At 43.5% G+C, this 19339-nt stretch overlaps 1 protein-coding gene across 3 annotated transcripts in view; it reads right to left on the bottom strand.

The window, feature by feature from the left end:
• EEA1 (early endosome antigen 1) overlaps positions 1–19339 on the bottom strand; it is a 145745-nt gene that overhangs the window by 82203 nt on the left and 44203 nt on the right. For 2 of the 3 annotated variants that reach the window (XM_068276810.1, XM_068276805.1), the window contains one exon: positions 7541–7650. In XM_068276810.1, the coding sequence (XP_068132911.1) occupies positions 7541–7650 (110 nt within the window). Of the gene's footprint in view, positions 1–7540; positions 7651–19339 lie in introns of those variants that run through there. The other variant, XM_068276806.1, reaches the window with a different exon arrangement.

Raw genomic sequence — 19339 nt, 5'->3', positions numbered from 1 at the left:
GCACAACACTTGTTCTATGATGTACATGATGCATTAGAAGATCATATTACTAATGGACTGTGCCGACCATCATTTTTTCTTGCATTAAAATACCTTGTGCTGCCAGGCGGGTTCAATGCCAAGAAAACAAATCCATTAACTGCTTAAAGTTCCAAGACGCAGATTCTACGTCCTAACTAGTGTTCCTGTAGGTCCTACGACGTAGAATCTACATCCTGCAAAACCACCATCTGCTGCCTCGCATGCACAATCCCACACGTGCACGGCCTGTGAATGATTGTTACTAGCCAATAGTAACAATCATTCAATAAAGTTAGGGGGGAAAAAGTTTTTTAAAAAGTTGAACATTTTTTTTGTAAGTGACAAGGGCCTCAATTCACTAAAAACTTATCTCCTGTCTTTAATAACTCTTCTAGAGTTGTTACCATGGTGATAAGGCATGTAGTATTTAGGGCTCATTTCCACTATCGCGAATTCGCATGCGTTTTTCGCATGCAAATTCGCATAGCAATGCAAGTGAATGGGACTGTTTCCACTTGTCAGGATTCCTTTGCGTTTTTCTGTGCAGAAAAAATTCGCATGGCAGAGCCATCAGAATTCGCATACCGCTATGCGAATCGCATACAATGCATTTAATAGGGAATTCGCATGAGGTTTGGGTATGCGAATTTTCATGCGAATTCGCATAGAAACAATGGAAAAGCACACCAGCACTGCCATGGTTAAATTCGCATACATCGTCATCCATGCGAATTCGCGTGCGAACACGCATGAAAATTCGCATGGACCCGCATGCGAATTTCGCATCCGCATGTGAATTTTTACCGCGGCGATTCGCACAAGTGGAAATGCAGCCTCAGGAAACATTTTACCTCAGACAAGCCTAAAGTTAACTCTTCTGTCTTTAAATTAACTCTCCAATCCTTAAAATAACTCCAGAGTTAAAGACAAGCTGTTAATTAGCTGCATTTGAAAATAACTACAGAGGAGGTAAATTAACTACAGATGAGGTAAATTAACTACAGGAGAGGTAACTTAAGGAATGAAGAGGTAAGATAACTCTCTCACGTGTGGAGGTAAGTTTTCTCTTGCCTTATTATCTCTAGCATGATCTTAGTGAATTGAGGCCATAGTCCCAATGAAATAAAGAGTGTTTTAGCCTAGCCTATTAAACCATTATTAACCCCTGCAATACCTAAACCGGTTTATAAACTTTTAGGCTTTTTGCACACCAAGACGTTGCATTAGGTGGCACGTTAAAGAGAATCTGTATTGTTAAAATCGCACAACAGTAAACATACCAGTGCGTTAGGGGACATATCCTATTACCCTCTGTCACAATTTCGCCGCTCCTCGACGCATTAAAAGTGGTTAAAAACAGTTTTTAAAAGTTTGTTTATAAACAAACAAAATGGCCACCAAAACAGGAAGTAGGTTGATGTACAGTATGTCCACACATACAAAATACATCCATACACAAGCAGGCTGTATACAGCCTTCCTTTTTAATCTCAAGAGATCATTTGTGTGTTTCTTTCCCCCTGCAGCTATCTTCCACTGAAGTGTCAGGGTTTTTTTTCCTGCAGAGTGCAGACAGCTCTTCCTGTATGTAATTCCTCAGTATGTGAAAGCCCAGCCAGCTCAGATGAGGATTTATCCAGCTTGTAAAAGATAATAGAGCAGAGAGAACCTGCCATAATCTAAATAACACACAGGCAGTGTGCAGAGAGGGGCCTGGAGGGGGGAGATGCATCACAGAACCACAACACTGAAGAACTTGGCAGCCTTCCAGACACAGGCTGACAAGTCTGACAAGAGAGAGATAAGTTGATTTATTACAGAAATGGTGATAGTAGAACGTGCTGCAGTAAGCCAGAACACATTAGAATAGCTTTTGGAACTTGTAGGATGATAAAAAACAGGATGCAATTTTTGTTACGGAGTCTCTTTAAGGTCGCATAACGTGCACCTAACACAATGTATGGTGCTGCAAGAGCCGACGGTAGAGTGAGCCGCGTTAGGCGGCTCGAGTCCTATAATGTCTCCCAGAGTGGCGCTGATTGGCCAGCGGGACCACGTGATGCGGAGCGAGACACTCCGCATCACGTGGTCCCGCCGGCCAATCAGCGCCCGCCAGTGCAGTGAATATTAAGTAGCCATGTGCGCGGCTACTGTAGCTGGCTCTCCCCGCCTCCTCTCCGCCCCCCACTGCGCATGTGCAAACAGTCTAACGCGGCTATAGCCGCTCCAACGCCGTAGCATGCTGCACTTTGCACAGAACGTGCAGCGTTACATGTAACGCAACGTGGGCTGTGTGAACAGCCCACCTGTGTTACATTGCTGTGCGTTGGGGGAGCGTTACAGGCGCACTAACGTGCTCCTGTAACGTCTTGGTGTGTAAGCAGCCTTAATGACTGCTGCCTGTAGCAATCGGATGCTATCACTAGGGCAAACGTTTTGGACCCCAATGCTCTACAGATGTATCGCTCTTGCGTTGCCTAGCAATGCATCTACTGTCACCCTAGCGAACATATTCGATCGCCACAGACACACAGGCTGGGGATAATGGTCCGCTACATGCTAAAATATGGCATAGGAGGTATTATTTTAATTGGGAAGGGCCAAATAATTCATTTTTACGTGTTTTATATTGGTGGGACATGTCATGAAAATTAGGAAGGGTGAAAAATGAAAAAAAAAGAAAGGGTATTTTCTGCATTTACAGCACGGTGGCGTAGTGAGTAGTGCTCTCGCCTTGCAATTCTGGGTCCCCAGTTGGAATCCCAGCCAGGTCAACACCTGCAAGGCGTTTGTATGTTCTCCCCATGTCTGTGTGGGTTTCCTCCGGGTATTCCAGTTTCCTCCTACATCCCCAAAACATACAGATAAGTTAATTGGCTTCCCCCTAAATTGGCCCTAGACTACAATACATACACTGCAAAATACATACATAGACATAGGACTATGGTAGGGATTAGACTGAGCCCCTCTGAGGGACAGTTAAATGAGAATATACTCTGTACAGGGTTGCGTAAGCTGTTGGTGCTATATAAAAATACTAAATAATAATAGTTTACGCCTGATTTTTCCACATAAAATTACTATAAAATAAAAGTTTGGGGAGAAAAATATTACCTAAAGAAAGCCTAGATTTTACTGAAAAAAACAAGATATACATCACAAAGACGGCATAAGTAAGGAAAAAGTTACAGCTGTATCAAAACGACACAGCTTAAGTGTCAAAAATGGCAGGAACCTTAAAGAGAACCCGAGGTGGGATTTAATTATGCGAGTTTGCACAGAGGCTGGTTGTGCACACTAACACCAGCCTCTGTTGCCCCATGGTGTGCCTCCAAGACCCCCTTGTGCGCCGCTATACCCCCCGCAGTGCTGGCGACACGCAGCGTGTCGCCAGCACAAGGTTTACCTCTGCTTGTCTGTTAGCGCCGCTCCCCCGCCTCCTCCGTATCGGCGCTATCCGCCCGCGTCCCTTCCCTCCCGCTGATTGGAGGGAAGGGACGCGGGCGGGTAGCGCCGATACGGAGGAGGCGGGGGAGCAGCGCTACAGACAAGCAGAGGTAAACATTGTGCTGGCGACACGCTGCGTGTCACCAGCACTGCGGGGGGTATAGCAGCGCACAAGGGGGTCTTGGAGGCACACCATGGGGCAACAGAGGCTGGTGTTAGTGTGCACAACCAGCCTCTGTGCCCCACTAGCATAATTAAATCCCACCTCGGGTTCTCTTTAAGGGGTAAAAACCGTGGAACCAGTTAATCACCAACAGCATTACAAGTAATAACAGCTTGCCATTTTCTATGAAACTATGCAATTAAACCAAATGCAGTGCTTTAACACCGAAAGGGCCTGATCATACTGATGGCTGTCGGCGTCTGTCCCTGGCATTCACCGTTTGAGATGAATGGATGGATTCATATCACAAGGTTTACTATCAAATGCCGTTAAGTCAAGCGCCGCAGTCAACTGAGTTTTCCCGGACACTACATGTAGCTTGCAGTATCAGTGGTTATGGTCTATCCCCCTGGGCCTTGTTCAATACAGTGCAACGCTATGGGCCATTGATCCACCCTCATTACCCCAGCGAATCCCATCAACTGAAACTATCCATCCGGTCTTAATTTGGATTTCAGATGCAAATTGTTTGAAATAACAATCAATGTGGCTCGATGCACTATAGGTTTCAGAATGTGCCTATAAAAATTGATGGAGCGTATAGCCTGTTTAGTCCATGGATTAGCAATCTACCTTCAACAGCACAAAATTAAAATTTTACCAAAATGAATTATTATTAAGTAGGTTAAAGGGAAAAAAAAAAAAAAAAAAAAAAAAAGATCGCAAAACTGTATCTCCACTAATTAAATCTATCCTGAATAATTGATCAAGTAGAAGAATCACCTGGGCAGCTCAATAAGAGCTGCCAAAGGGATAGAACCCGGGTTCTGAATGCCTAGTCTCAATTCAAGTGCATACGTGATCCAAAGTACATAAACCTGTATTTCATAACAAAAGAGAATTAAATAACAATATTTTCATACAATAGTTAAAGAGAACCCGAGGTGGGTTTGAAGAATATTATCTGCATACAGAGTCTGGATCTGCCTATACAGCCCAGCCTCTGTTGCTATCCCAAACCCCCCTAAGGTCCCCCTGCACTCTGCAATCCCTCATAAATCACAGCCATGCTGCTGACAAAAAGCGTGTCAGAGCTGGCTGTGTTTATCTTTATAGTGTCAGTCTGCTGCTCTCCCCGCCTCCTGCAGAACTCCGGTCCCCGCCTGCATCCCTTCCCTCCCTGCTGATTGGAGGGAAGGGACGGGGGCAGGGACCGGAGCTATGCAGGAGGCGGGGGAGCAGCTGAGACTGACACTACAGATGTGTACACAGCCTCACAGCACGGCTGTGATTTATGAGGGATTGCAGAGTGCAGGGGGACCTTAGTGGGGTTTGGGATAGCAACAGAGGCTGGGCTGTATAGGCAGATTCAGCCTCTGTATGCAGATAACATTCTTTAAACACACCTCGGGTTCTCTTTAATAAATAGTGTAATAAAGTGCTAATTGTGCTAAAGATGATCAGCCCCTAGGTAAACATGGATGCTGAAATAAAATAAAGTGAATTGATGCTGAGACCCACGCAGCAATAATAAGTGGCGGATGGAATGAGGCTTACGTGACCCAGGAAAAGATGAAACCACGAAGTGTCCAATGCTGTAAAGAAACCCCCGGCAGACTATTCTACCGGTGTCGCGGCAGTAACGCCGCTTTATCAAGAGTGGGGGGATCCGTGTCATTCCGGCGGAAAAAGCCGTCCAGATATAGTGCTTGTAAGGCGGTCTTACAAGCACTATATCTGGACGGCTTTTTCCGCCGGAATGACACGGATCCCCCCACTCTTGATAAAGCGGCGTTACTGCCGCGACACCGGTAGAATAGTCTGCCGGGGGTTTCTTTACAGCATTGGACACTTCGTGGTTTCATCTTTTCCTGGGTCACGTAAGCCTCATTCCATCTGCCACTTATTATTGCTGCGTGGGTCTCAGCATCAATTCACTTTATTTTATTTCAGCATCCATGTTTACCTAGGGGCTGATCATCTTTAGCACAATTAGCACTTTATTACACTATTTATTAACTATTGTATGAAAATATTGTTATTTAATTCTCTTTTGTTATGAAATACAGGTTTATGTACTTTGGATCACGTATGCACTTGAATTGAGACTAGGCATTCAGAACCCGGGTTCTATCCCTGTGGCAGCTCTTATTGAGCTGCCCAGGTGATTCTTCTACTTGATCATTTATGCTCTATTAGAGCCTATATACAATTTATACTATATATGGTATAATATTAATATGATATGAGATGTCCATTGTGTTTTTAGATGTTTTTATATGATGGTGCTTTTTTTGAAGTTTAATTAATTTTTGTGTGATATTTGAATACATATATAGGTGTGGTGCGGTTTTGGTCATATTCCTTGAGCTATGTTGTATCTAGTGACTTAGCACACACTTATTGCAACATGAGTGCATGAACCTTGCTTTGCAGTTATCCTGAATAATATCAAGTTGCAGATTAGTACCACAGTGTTTAGAAGCTACTATACACATTCATGTGCAGGTGGTCCGCGGTTAACAAGCGAGATAGGGACATTCCTAACCCAAATCCATTCTTAAAGGACATCCGAAGCGAAAAAAAAAAAAACTGAGATAAACAATTGTAGCTGTCCTCCTACTACTAAAAATGTCTTTTAAAGTTATCCTACAGTTTTATTTTATATTTAAATACATTTTTTAAGCTTTTATGGTTTCATGGCCCTTTCTCAATGATACATTAATTCAAGTATGCCAGAGCTAAAATATATGAATCATTGACCTTTTTTATCTCTTTCCTGCTCTTAGAAGCCATTTACTGCCACAAAAGTGTTTTATGGCTGCAATTCCTTATCAGTGAGGGTTACGCTAGAGTCCGACCCGGCCCCGACCCGGACAGGAAATGCCCCTTACATACCTGATTTTTAGCTCTTTCAGGCAGAGAAAGAAAAAAAGGAACACAACCTAGTTATTTGTGTACTAGGCACTGTACATACACATGTCTATCTCATCATGTCACATGTCACCTCGTGAGTCCTTTAAGGTGGCCCTGAAGTGAAAATAGCGTGCCTGCCTGGGGGTACCAACCTCTGGATCTTAAAGAGGCTTCCCTTGACACACTGAGCAGAAGCGATCCAGTACTAGGAACTACGAAAGTTCACGTATCGCTGCTGCTCCGAACAGGCGCATAAGCCACTTTCTGAGTGGCCTCTGATGGAAATAGCCGAGTTTGATCGGATCTACTCTACTGCACAGGCGTGACCTATCTGTGCTTCACAGTACAGCGGACCCAATCAGACTCAGCTATGTCTAACGGATACCGAGCGAAAAAGCCGCTAGTGCGTCTGTGCAGGCAGGCCACAGGTATATTGTTATGGTTTTTAATAGTTACGGGCTACCAATGCTGCAATGAGATGGCACTGGCACAGGAGGACAGAGGAAGCCTCATTAGGATCCATTGGCTTCCCCCTCCTGAGGCAAGTATCCGATTTTATATTTTTAAAAACTCACTTGTTTTCTTCAAGTTGAAACACCAGTGTCCTTTGTTGCCCTGTGCCTTCAGTTTCCCCCATGCACCAAGTCTGCCCCCCTGTGCCCTCAGTGTACCACAGAAAAAATGTATTTTCACCGTTTTTTTTTTTACTTACAAAGAAAAAGGTCTCTTGCAAAGAGAAATTAGTTTTGACCTGTTCCCACAGAATCAATGTTCTCAGTTTTGGGCACTTCATAAGTCGGGTCTTTATAAGTTGGGGACTACCTATACTGTATTTGCAAGTCTTGTGATGTTAATAAACAAGTTATGACCTGACAGGCATTGCTTACGGTACAATTCTTGTCAATCAATAAATGCATTCTACCACAGCAGATCCCAAACCTTGTGAAAATTAGAAGAAGAGAAATGAAGGATAATCCTGTGGATAGAGACATACCTTTCTGGAGAAGAATTGGCCTCTCCTCCTTGTTCATGAGAAGCTTCATAATGTTTAAAAAGTTCCTCAGCTGTTGCATGGGCTTTCATACACAGGGGACAGATGAAGCCCTACAATAGGGAACAAGACATTTGTCAATACATTTCCAGTTAGCTGTTACTCTGGAATAATCATCAAGAATAGGGGGAAACTGCGCCTGGCAATCATTCCACAGAATATGCCTATATCCAAAATTTCTTATTCAGAGCAAACCTTTAAAAAAACTTAACTTGAACAAACAGAAAGGCTGGGTTACTTGCAGTCTCGCTTGCGTTTTCCCTATTTTCCAATTTAAGATGTCATCTTACTGAGCTTATATCACGTAGATCTGGACTTCTGTGTAATGGAATCATACACATACTTTGGTTTCTGCTCTGGTGCAGAGATGAAGCATGGTTATTGCGTAAAATTGAGAAGGGGGGGCTGCCTGGATTCCTCAACTTCAACTTGGGAAGCATGGTGGCATAGTGGATAGCACTGTTGCCTAGAATGTGCAGCCAGCTTGTATGTTCTTCCTGTGTCTGCATGGGTTTCATCCCCGCATTCAGATTCCCTCCCACATCGTAAAAAAACATACAGATTAGTTAACTGGCTTTCCCACTAAATTGGCCATAGACTATGATGGACATATAACTATGTTTGAGATTAAATTGTGAGTCCCTCAGAGGGATAGTTAATGATGACTATGGCCACAATTCACTAAGATCATGCTGGAGATAATAAGGCAAGAGAAAACTTACCTCCACACAGTGAGAGAGTTATCTTATCATTATCTTCATTCCTTACGTTACCTCCTCTGTAGTTAATTTACCTCCTCTGTAGTTATTTTCACACGCAGTTATTAACAGCCTGTCTTTTAACTGTGGAGTTATTTTAAGGATTGGAGAGTTAACTTAAAGACAGAAGAGTTAACTTTAGGTTTTCCTGAGGTAAAATGTTTCCTGAATACTACATGCCTTATCACCATGGTAACAACTCTAGAAACATTATTAAAGACAGGAGATAAACTTAGTGAATTGAGGCCATTAACCACTTCACAACTGAGGGGTTTTACCCCTTCAGCATCCAAGCAATTTTCACCTTTCAGCTCCTGTCATTCATTTGCCAATAACTTTATCTCTACTTATCAGAATGAAATGTGTTAAATGTGTTTTTTTTTATCACTTATTAGGCTTACTTTGGGTGGTACATTATGCCAAGAATTTTTTTATTATAAATGTTTTTAATGGAAAAATAAGAAAAAAAATTGGAAAAAAATCCTTATTTTTCAGTTTTCGGCCATTATAATTTTTAAATAATGCATGCTACCGTAATTAAAATCCACGTAATTAATGTGTCCATGTGTACCGGTTATTACACCATTTAAATGATGTCCCTATCACAATGTCTGGCGCCAATATTTTATTAGGAAATAAAGATGCATTTTTTTCAGTTTTGCATCCATCACTAATAAAAAGCCCATAATTTATAAAGTAACAGTATTATACCGTCTTGACATACATATTAAAAAAGTTCAGTCCCTAAGAAAACTATTAATGCATTTTTTATAATTGTAAATTTATTTCATTGTATTTTTTTTACAAAAAAAATAAATGTTGGTAACTATTGGGGAGTGTGGGAGGTAAGGGGTTAATTTAAAATGTAAAAACAGGTCTTTGCATTTAAAAAAGTACTTTTAGATGTAGTTTTACTATTTGGCCACAAGATGGCCTCAGTCTTTTTTTTGTTATATGTCCTGTAAGCGAAATATGTATGCTTACAGGAAGTGTACTGAAGATGGGAAACTTTTATTTATTAGAATGATCATGCAGCTTCTCATAAAAGGCGCCGATAATTGCTACGGGGACTTAGATCAATGATTAGGAATTGCTTTCCCATTCATTGATCTCCTGGCGGGCATATGGCAACATGAACGAGCGCACAAATAAGCGGGAGCGCTTACAGCAGTGGTAGCAGCGGGAGTACGTATATTTACTCCCCTGGGCGGTTAGATGAAGTCTGCAGGGGAGTAGATATACTGTACTGGAGCTGTGAAGTGGTTAAATATTACCGGTACATATACTTCTCTTAAGGTGTGTACACAAACGCACACACTTTCTGTCACCCACTGGGATTCCTCGGGCAACAGTTCATGGCCAAGTTCCGAACAGATGCTTTGCTGGCCTCCATACACCCAAGATTCTCGGCTGTGGCTGCCCCACCAGACACCATGTAGTGTATTTACGAGGCCCACTGGCCTAGCAATTGATAATTTTAGAAATAACCTTATTGTTTGCTGAAGTTTTGTTCTACGGTCTAGATCAGGCATGGGCAAACTCGGCCCTCCAGCTGTTACGGAACTACAAGTCCCACAATGCATTTGCCTTTATGAGTCATGACTGTGGCTGTCAGACTCCTGCAATGCATTGTGGGACTTGTAGTTCCTTAACAGCTGGAGGGCCAAGTTTGCCCATGCCTGGTCTAGATCAACTTGAAAATGTCAGATAAATATATATTCTGAAAATCACTGCATCAGAACAGCCATAGTAAAAAACAGATTTGGATGACAAATCAAAACAAAATGCACCAGACGTGTTATGCCTGGCATGTGAATTTGCTGAGTCCTAATACAAAAGGGAATCATTATTTCAAAATAAAAGGAAAGCAAGAGAAAAAAAAAAAAAAAAAAAAAAAAAAAAAAAAGGACAGCAGAAGAAATACCACCACCACTTTCTTTAAGATATGCAACAGAGAATGGAACAAGCACTAAAGTTCCTTAGCATAGGTCAGCTAGCTTGATCTTTTATTATTCAAAACAGCTTCTTAGACTTTAGGCCCCTTATCCACTAGCAATCGCAATCACAAACGCCAGCGATTGCGATTTTTCATTCATTGTGTTATGTGATTGCGACTTTTCATTTGTATTGCATTCTCTCTCTTAAAAATCACTACAGAAAGCGATTTGCAAATCGAATCACTAAAGTGGAAAATACTTTATAAGATTTCTATGATAAAGTAGCAACCTTAGCGATTTAAATATCGCTAACGATTTTGCAATTCAGCTGTGTAGTGGAAAAACTTTTGAGCAGCTTCTTCCAGTAATCTAATCTTACTTGATCTGAGATAGAACTTTGCAGAGTACGTGTTGCAGCACCACCACCACATGAGCTGGGCAACAAGTGGTGTGCCGCTGGTAAAAAAAACAAACAAACAAAAAAAAACATGCAAGTGCCTAAAACTAACCTCACCCTCCTAATACCTTGCACTAAGCCCAGTGCCCAAAACGACCGCTAGTTGTAGTTGATCATTTATAATTATCTACAACCATTATTTCCTGCTGATCCCTGCATCCAGATGATATGATGCAAACTTTGTAGAGAGCTAATTAGATTGGAAAAGCTGTCAGGTATAAACCATTAACCTTCAGATTGTGAGAAGTTTGGGATCGATAGACTTTACAGACATAGCAAGATAATCATCAATTTATAAAAACTGGACGAAGAAAAAGAAAACTTATTTTCGAGGGCAACCAGCAGAAATGCCACGAAGCAGTCTTTCTACATGGGCTCCACGACAAAAGCTAAACTCACAAAAGACAGCCAGTAATAATAGGCATTTAAAAGAGGATTCTCCACTCTGAAATGCTTACAAAGCGGTATCGTCACCATAAAAATCAAATTTCAACAGCAACTGATCTGAGTGTATTAAGTGATAAAGATGCTAATCCTGCATTCAAAACTTTTTCTGCTGTTATGATTTGGAGTTATCACATACTTAACCACTTAAGGACTGCAGTCATAAAACCCCTTAAAGGAATACTATTAAAGTTCTACTAATTTCTGGCAACAGCATGAATCAATATGCCAACAACAGTAAGAATGAATACAGTATATGTTTCTTCTGTGCAGTGTTTTGCTTTTTCTATCTACCTTACCGACGGCGTCCCCTTAAGAAACTGACGGCGACGGATAATGGACGAGCTCATTATAGAGGTGATTCCTCTTTTTGAGCGTGGCAGTAGAATCTCCTATTGTGAGGCTCCCCCACACCAGAGCGCGTTATACAGCGCGTGCCCCGCCGAACTAAGGTGCTATGAAGAGCGAGAGACAACCGCTCTCGCTCCTAATCTGCCCCTCATCATGAAAGTAACTTTCATTAGCGAGGAGCCTCTTCTTCATTGGTTGTTTGCCGTTGCTAAGCAACAGCAAACGAATGAGCCGGAGGAGGGCATGTCATTGCTCCGAAAGGAGCCGAATATGAAGCCGAAGGAGGGCGTGTCAAAATCCCCTTCAGTAATCTGCTGGCCGCATTCTCCTCACAGTAGCCTGTGGAATCCTTTCCACAGAGACTACTTGTGGTTGTGGCTGTGCCCGCCCCCCGCCTACCTCCCAATAAAGTCCCCCTCTTCGGCTCCTTTCGGAGCAATGACACGCCCTCCTCTGGCTCATTCGTTTGCTGTTGCTTAGCAACGGCAAACAACCAATGAAGAAGAGGCTGCTCGCTAATGAAAGTTACTTTCATGATGAGGGGCAGATTAGGAGCGAGAGCGGTTGTCTCTCGCTCTTCATAGCACCTTAGTTCGGCGGGGCACGCGCTGTATAACGCGCTCTGGTGTGGGGGAGCCTCACAATAGGAGATTCTACTGCCACGCTCAAAAAGAGGAATCACCTCTATAATGAGCTCGTCCATTATCCGTCGCCGTCAGTTTCTTAAGGGGACGCCGTCGGTAAGGTAGATAGAAAAAGCAAAACACTGCACAGAAGAAACATATACTGTATTCATTCTTACTGTTGTTGGCATATTGATTCATGCTGTTGCCAGAAATTAGTAGAACTTTAATAGTATTCCTTTAAGGACCAGAGCCTTTTTTTCCATTCGGACCACTGCAGCTTTCACGGTTTATTGCTCAGTCATACAACCTACCACCTAAATGAATTTTACCTCCTTTTCTTGTCACTAATACAGCTTTCTTTCGGTGCTATTTGATTGCTGCTGCGAGTTTTACTTTTTATTATATTCATCAAAAAAGACATGAATTTTGTCAAAAAAATGACTTTTTTAACTTTCTGTGCTGACATTTTTCAAATAAAGTAAAATTTCCTATACATTTGAGCGCGAAAGTTATTCTGCTACATGTCTTTGATAAAAAAAAAAACCATTCAGTGTATATTTATTGGATTAGGTAAAAGCTATAGCGTTTACAAACTATGGTGCCAAAAGTGAATTTTCCCATTTTCAAGCATCTCTGACTGTTCTGCGCACCTGTCAGGTTTCATGAGGGGCTAAAATTCCAGGATAGTACAAATCCCCCCCAAATGACCCCATTTTGGAAAGAAGACATCCCAAAGTATTCAGTGAGAGGCATGGTGAGTTCATAGAAGATTTTATTTTTTGTCACAAGTTAGCGGAAAATGACACTTTGTAACAAAAAAAAAAAAAAAAAAGTTTCCATTTCTTCTAACTTGCGACAAAAAAAAAATGAAATCTGCCACGGACTCACTATGCTACTCTCTGAATACCTTGAAGTGTCTACTTTCCAAAATGGGGTCATTTGTGGGGTGTGTTCACTGTCCTGGCATTTTGGGGGGTGCCTAATTGTAAGCACCCCTGTAAAGCCTAAAGATGCTCATTGGACTTTGGGCCCCTTAGCGCAGTTAGGCTGCAAAAAAGTGCCACACATGTGGTATTGCCGTACTCAGGTGAAGTAGTATAATGTGTTTTGGGGTGTATTTTTACACATACCCATGCTGGGTGGGAGAAATATCTCCGTAAATGACAATTGTTTTATTTTTTTTACACACAATTGTCAATTTATAGAGATATTTCTCCCACTCAGCATGGGTATGTGGAAAAATACACCCCAAAACACATTATACTACTTCTCCTGAGTACGGCGATACCACATGTGTGGCACTTTTTTGCACCCTAACTGCGCTAAGGGGCCCAAAGTCCAATGAGTACCTTTAGGATTTCACAGGTCATTTTGAGAAATTTCATTTCAAGACTGCTCCTCACGGTTTAGGGCCCCTAAAATGCCAGGACAGTATAGGAATCCCACAAATTACCCCATTTTAGAAAGAAGACACCCCAAGGTATTCCATTAGGAGGATGGTGAGTTCATAGAAGATTTTTTTTTTTTGTCACAAGTTAGCGGAAATTGATTTTAATTGTTTTTTTTTCACAAAGTGTCATTTTCCGCTAACTTGTGACAAAAATAAAATCTTCTATGAACTCACCATACTCCTAACGGAATACCTTGGGGTGTCTTCTTTCTAAAATGGGGTCATTTGTGGGGTTCCTATACTGCCCTGGCATTTTAGGGGCCCTAAACCGTGAGGAGTAGTCTTGAACCCAAATGTCGCAAAATGACCTGTGAAATCCTAAAGGTACTCATTGGACTTTGGGCCCCTTAGCGCACTTAGGGTGCAAAAAAGTGCCACACATGTGGTACCGCCGTACTCAGGAGAAGTAGTATAATGTGTTTTGGGGTGTATTTTTACACATACAGATGCTAGGTGGGAGAAATATCTCTGTAAATGACAATTATTTGATTTTTTTTACACACAATTGTCCATTTACAGAGAGATTTCTCCCACCCAGCATGGGTATGTGGAAAAATACACCACAAAACACATTATACTACTTCTCCTGAGTATGGCGATACTACATGTGTGACACTTTTTTGCAGCCTAGGTGCGCTAAGGGGCCCAACGTCCTATTCACAGGTCATTTTGAGGCATTTGTTTTCTAGACTACTCCCCACGGTTTAGGGCCCCTAAAATGCCAGGGCAGTATAGGAACCCCACAAGTGACCCCATTTTAGAAAGACGACACCCCAAGGTATTCCGTTAGGGGTATGGTGAGTTCATAGAAGATTTTAATTTTTGTCACAAGTTAGTGAAAAATGACACTTTGTGAAAAAAACAATAAAAATCCAATTTCCGCTAACTTTTGACAAAAAATAAAATCTTCTATGAACTCATCATACACCTAACAGAATACCTTGGGGTGTCTTCTTTCTAAAATGGGGTCACTTGTGGGGTTCCTATACTGCCCTGGCATTTTACGGGCCCAAAACTGTGAGTAGTCTGGAAACCAAATTTCTCAAAATGACTGTTCAGGGGTATAAGCATCTGCAAATTTTGATGACAGGTGGTCTATGAGGGGGCAAATTTTGTGGAAACGGTCATAAGCAGGGTGGCCTCTTAGATGACAGGATGTATTGGGCCTGATCTGATGGATAGGAGTGCTAGGGGGGTGACAGGAGGTGATTGATGGGTGTCTCAGGGGGCGGTTAGAGGGGAAAATAGATGCAATCAATGCACTGGGGAGGTGATCGGAAGGGGGTCTGAGGGGGATCTGAGGGTTTGGCCGAGTGATCAGGAGCCCACACGGGGCAAATTAGGGCCTGATCTGATGGGTAGGTGTGCTAGGGGGTGACAGGAGGTGATTTATGGGTGTCTCAAGGTGTGATTAGAGGGGGGAAATAGATGCAAGCAATGCACTAGCGAGGTGATCAGGGCTGGGGTCTGAGGGCGTTCTGAGGTGTGGGCGGGTGATTGGGTGCCCGCAAGGGGCAGATTAGGGTCTAATCTGATGGGTAACAGTGACAGGTGGTGATAGGGGGTGATTGATGGGTAATTAGTGGGTGTTTAGAGGAGAGAAGAGATGTAAACATTGCACTTGGGAGGTGATCTGATGTCGGATCTGCGGGCGATCTATTGGTGTGGGTGGGTGATCAGATTGCCCGCAAGGGGCAGGTTAGGGGCTGATTGATGGGTGGCAGTGACAGGGGGTGATTGATGGGTGGCAGTGACAGGGGGTGATGGATGGGTGATTGACAGGTGATCAGTGGGTTATTACAGGGAATAACAGATGTAAATATTGCACTGGCGAATTGATAAGGGGGGGGGGGGGGGTCTGAGGGCAATCTGAGCGTGTGGGCGGGTGATTGGGTGCCCGCAAGGGGCAGATTAGGGTCTAATCTGATGGGTAACAGTGACAGGTGGTGATAGGGGGTGATTGATGGTTAATTAGTGGATGTTTAGAGGAGAGAATAGATGTAAACACTGCGCTTGGGAGGTGATCTGATGTCGGATCTGCGGGCGATCTATTGGTGTGGGTGGGTGATCAGATTGCCCGCAAGGGGCAGGTTAGGGGCTGATTGATGGGTGGCAGTGACAGGGGGTGATTGATGGGTGGCAGTGACAGGGGGTGATTGACAGGTGATCAGTGGGTTATTACAGGGAAGAACGGATGTAAATAATGCACTGGCGAATCGATAAGGGGGGGTTTGAGGGCAATCTGAGCGTGTGGGCGGGCGATTGGGTGCCCGCAAGGGTCTAATCTGATGGGTAACAGTGACAGGTGGTGATAGGGGGTGATTGATGGGTGATTGATGGGTAATTAGTGGGTGTTTAGAGGAGAGAATAGATGTAAACGATGGATTTGGGAGGTGATCTGATGTCGGATCTGCGGGCGATCTATTGGTGTGGGTGGGTGATCGGATTGCCCGCAAGGGGCAGGTTAGGGGCTGATTGATGGGTGGCAGTGACAGGGGGTGATTGACGGGTGATTAACAGGTGATCAGGGGGGATAGATGCATACAGTACACAGGGGGGGGGGGGGGGGGGGAGGGTCTGGGGGGGGTCTGGGGAGAAGCTGAGGGGTGGGGGGGTGATCAGGAGGGAGCAGGGGGCAGTTTAGGGACTAAAAAAAAAATAGCGTTGACAGATAGTGACAGGGAGTGATTGATGGGTGATTAGGGGGGTGATTGTGTGCAAATGGTGGTCTGGGGGGTGGGCAGGGGGGGGGGGTCTGAGGGGTACTGTGGGCGATCAGGGGGCAGGGGGGGGCAGATCAGTGTGTTTGGGTGCAGACTAGGGTGGCTGCAGCCTGCCCTGGTGGTCCCTCGGACACTGGGACCACCAGGGCAGGAGGCAGCCTGTATAATACACTTTGTAAACATTACAAAGCGTATTATACGCTTCCTATCCGGGGATCGTCGGGTTAACAACCCGCCGGCGCTTCCGATTGGCCGGCGGGTTGACGTCGCGGGTGGGCGGAGCCTATTGCCGGTGGATGCGCGCGCATCCCAGCGCGCGATCCCTGGCCAGAGAGTGCCCCAGGACCTGACGCCAATCTGCGTTACGTGGTCCTGGGGCTGCCACTTTGCCGCCGCCAATATGAAGTAGGCGGTCGGCAAGTGGTTAAGGAACACTGGCCCTTTAGTAGTTGTGCCAAAGAATTGCATGCTGGGGGTTCTTTTTATCTATAATCTATTCCTCCTCTTCCCTTTATTTCCCTGCCAGCTTCTTATTTGAAACCTAATCTCCTACTCACTTGTGTTTACAAGCAAGGCTGAGGCGACTCAGCGATTGGAGGAGACAAGAAGAGAAGTAAAGGGCAGAAATGACATCACGAGTTAGTCTTAACTGTGGGCAAAAGACATGGCCCCCACCAGGAACAGACTTCTCGTAATTTACTATAGAACATTCACTGAAATCAAAACATGGACAGTATAATACATGTGTTATGTAAGTAGGTCAAGTATTTATCTACTTATATATGTGTTTTTTTTCCCTGGCATAGTATGGCTGATCCTACTGCTTTAAAGAGAACCCGAGGTGGGTTTGAAGAAGGTTATCTGCATACAGAGGCTGGATCTACCTATAAAGCCCAGCCTCTGTTGCTATCCCAAACCCCCCCTAAGGTCCCCCTGCACTCTGCAATCCCTCATAAATCACAGCCACGCTGCTGACAAACAGCTTGTCAGAGGTGGCTGTGTTTATCTCTATAGTGTCAGTCTGCTGCTTTCCCTGCCTCCTGCAGAACTTCGGTCCCCGCCTGCATCCCTTCCCTCCCTGCTGATTGGAGGGAAGGGATGGGGGCAGGGACCGGAGCTATGCAGGAGGCGGGGGAGCAGCCAAGACTGACACTACAGATGTAAACACAGCCTCACAGCACGGCTGTGATTTATGGGGGATTGCAAAGTGCAGGGGGACCTTAGGGGGGTTTGCGATAGTAACAGAGGCTGGGATGTATAGGCAGATCCAGCCTCTGTCTGCAGATAACATTCTTTAAAGACACCTCGTGTTCTCTTTAAGCAAAATAAAAATCCTTGAGTAACGTGTCCAGTTATTTAACTTGACTACCTTTACTTGTTACAGCTGCACGTAACCTGTCTAAATCACTGCATGATCCCAGTGCTTCCCCATGCCGATAACATTCACTTGATGATAAACTCATTATTAAAGCTGAATTTTAGGAGATAAGTAATCTGTTAGAATCATACAAATCCATCAAGCACAAAAGTATACCGGTGTCTTTTAAAGTTTGCATATAGCTTCTAAGTATCTCAGCCAGGTGCACAATGCACTGCTTCCCACTCTACTTCATGCACTGCTAGGCAAGGTCTGGCACCCTGGCATGGCAGTTTGTATCGTTGGTAGAGCTGAGCAGAATTTTTTTTCATAACATGCAAATCACCCCTGATCCTAGAAAATAAATAAAATCTAGCAAATTAAAGTCCTCTTCGCCTGTAAATTAACCAGCCTCCAGCCCAACTAGTGGGTTTGATTTGGGTTCCTGGGTCAGCGGAGATGTGCAGTATTTCCGGTACATCAGTAAGCATAAGACTTCCAGTCATTGTCCATCCTATGGAAGCAGGGTGAGGTGCAGGGAGATCAGAGGAGTACTTGGCATAACCTTGATGGCCATGAACAGGGTTCTTGTACATTTAACCACTTCACCACTGAGGGGTTTTACCCCCTGACCACCAAAGCAATTTTCACCTTTCAGCGCTCCTTCCATTCATTCATCTATAACTTTATCATTACTTATCTCAATGACATGAACTATATCTTGTTTTTTCCACCACCAATTAGGCTTTCTTTAGGAGGGACATTATGCCAAGAATTATTTTACTCTAAATGTGTTTTAATGGGAAAATAGGAAAAAAATGTGGGGAAAAAATTATTATTTTTCAGTTTTCAGCCATTATAGTTTTTAAATAATGCATGCTACTGTAATTAAAATCCATGAAATGTATTTGCCCTTTTGTCCCGGTTATAAAACCGTTTAAATTATGTCTTTATCACAATGTTTGGCACCAATATTTTATTTGGAAATAAAGGTGCATTTTTTTCAGTTTTGCGTCCATCCCTAATTACAAGCCCATAGTTTATAAAGTAACAGTGTTGTACCCTCCTGACATAAATATTTAAAAAGTTCAATCCCTAAGGTAACTATTTATGTATATTTTTTATTGTACTTTTTTTTTTTTTTTTAATTACAAAAAAAAAAAAAAAATTGGGAGTGTGGGAGGTAATGAGTTAATTTTTTGTGTAAAAGTAATTTATTTGTATGTGAAAAATGTTTAGGGTGTAGTTTTACTATTTGGCCACAAGATGGCCACAGTAACTTTTTGTTTTAATGCGACCTCCAAGCGTCCTTCCAGACTCTTGGAGGAAGTACTAGGAGGCTGGGAAAGTGTGTTTTTTTTCACAATGATCGCGCTACTCATCGGAGAGCAGCGGATCATTGCGGGGCTTAGATCAACGAACGGGAATGGATTTTCCCGTTCATTGATCTCCGGGCGAGCAGCGGGCGGCGTGTTTACGAGTGGCGGGCGGCGTGTTTATGAGCGGGAGCGCGGGCAGCGTCGGGAGTGCGCAAAGTACGGATTTCTCCGTCCCTGGGGGTTAAAGGATGGAAAAAGGGACGGAGAAATCCGTACGGGCGGGGGGTAAAGTGGTTAAGGTTTGCAAGTCACCAGTATAT

This window comes from Hyperolius riggenbachi, chromosome 3 (assembly GCF_040937935.1).
Source record: "Hyperolius riggenbachi isolate aHypRig1 chromosome 3, aHypRig1.pri, whole genome shotgun sequence".
NCBI lineage: Eukaryota > Metazoa > Chordata > Amphibia > Anura > Hyperoliidae > Hyperolius > Hyperolius riggenbachi.
This window is presented reverse-complemented; position numbering and strand designations above follow the sequence as displayed.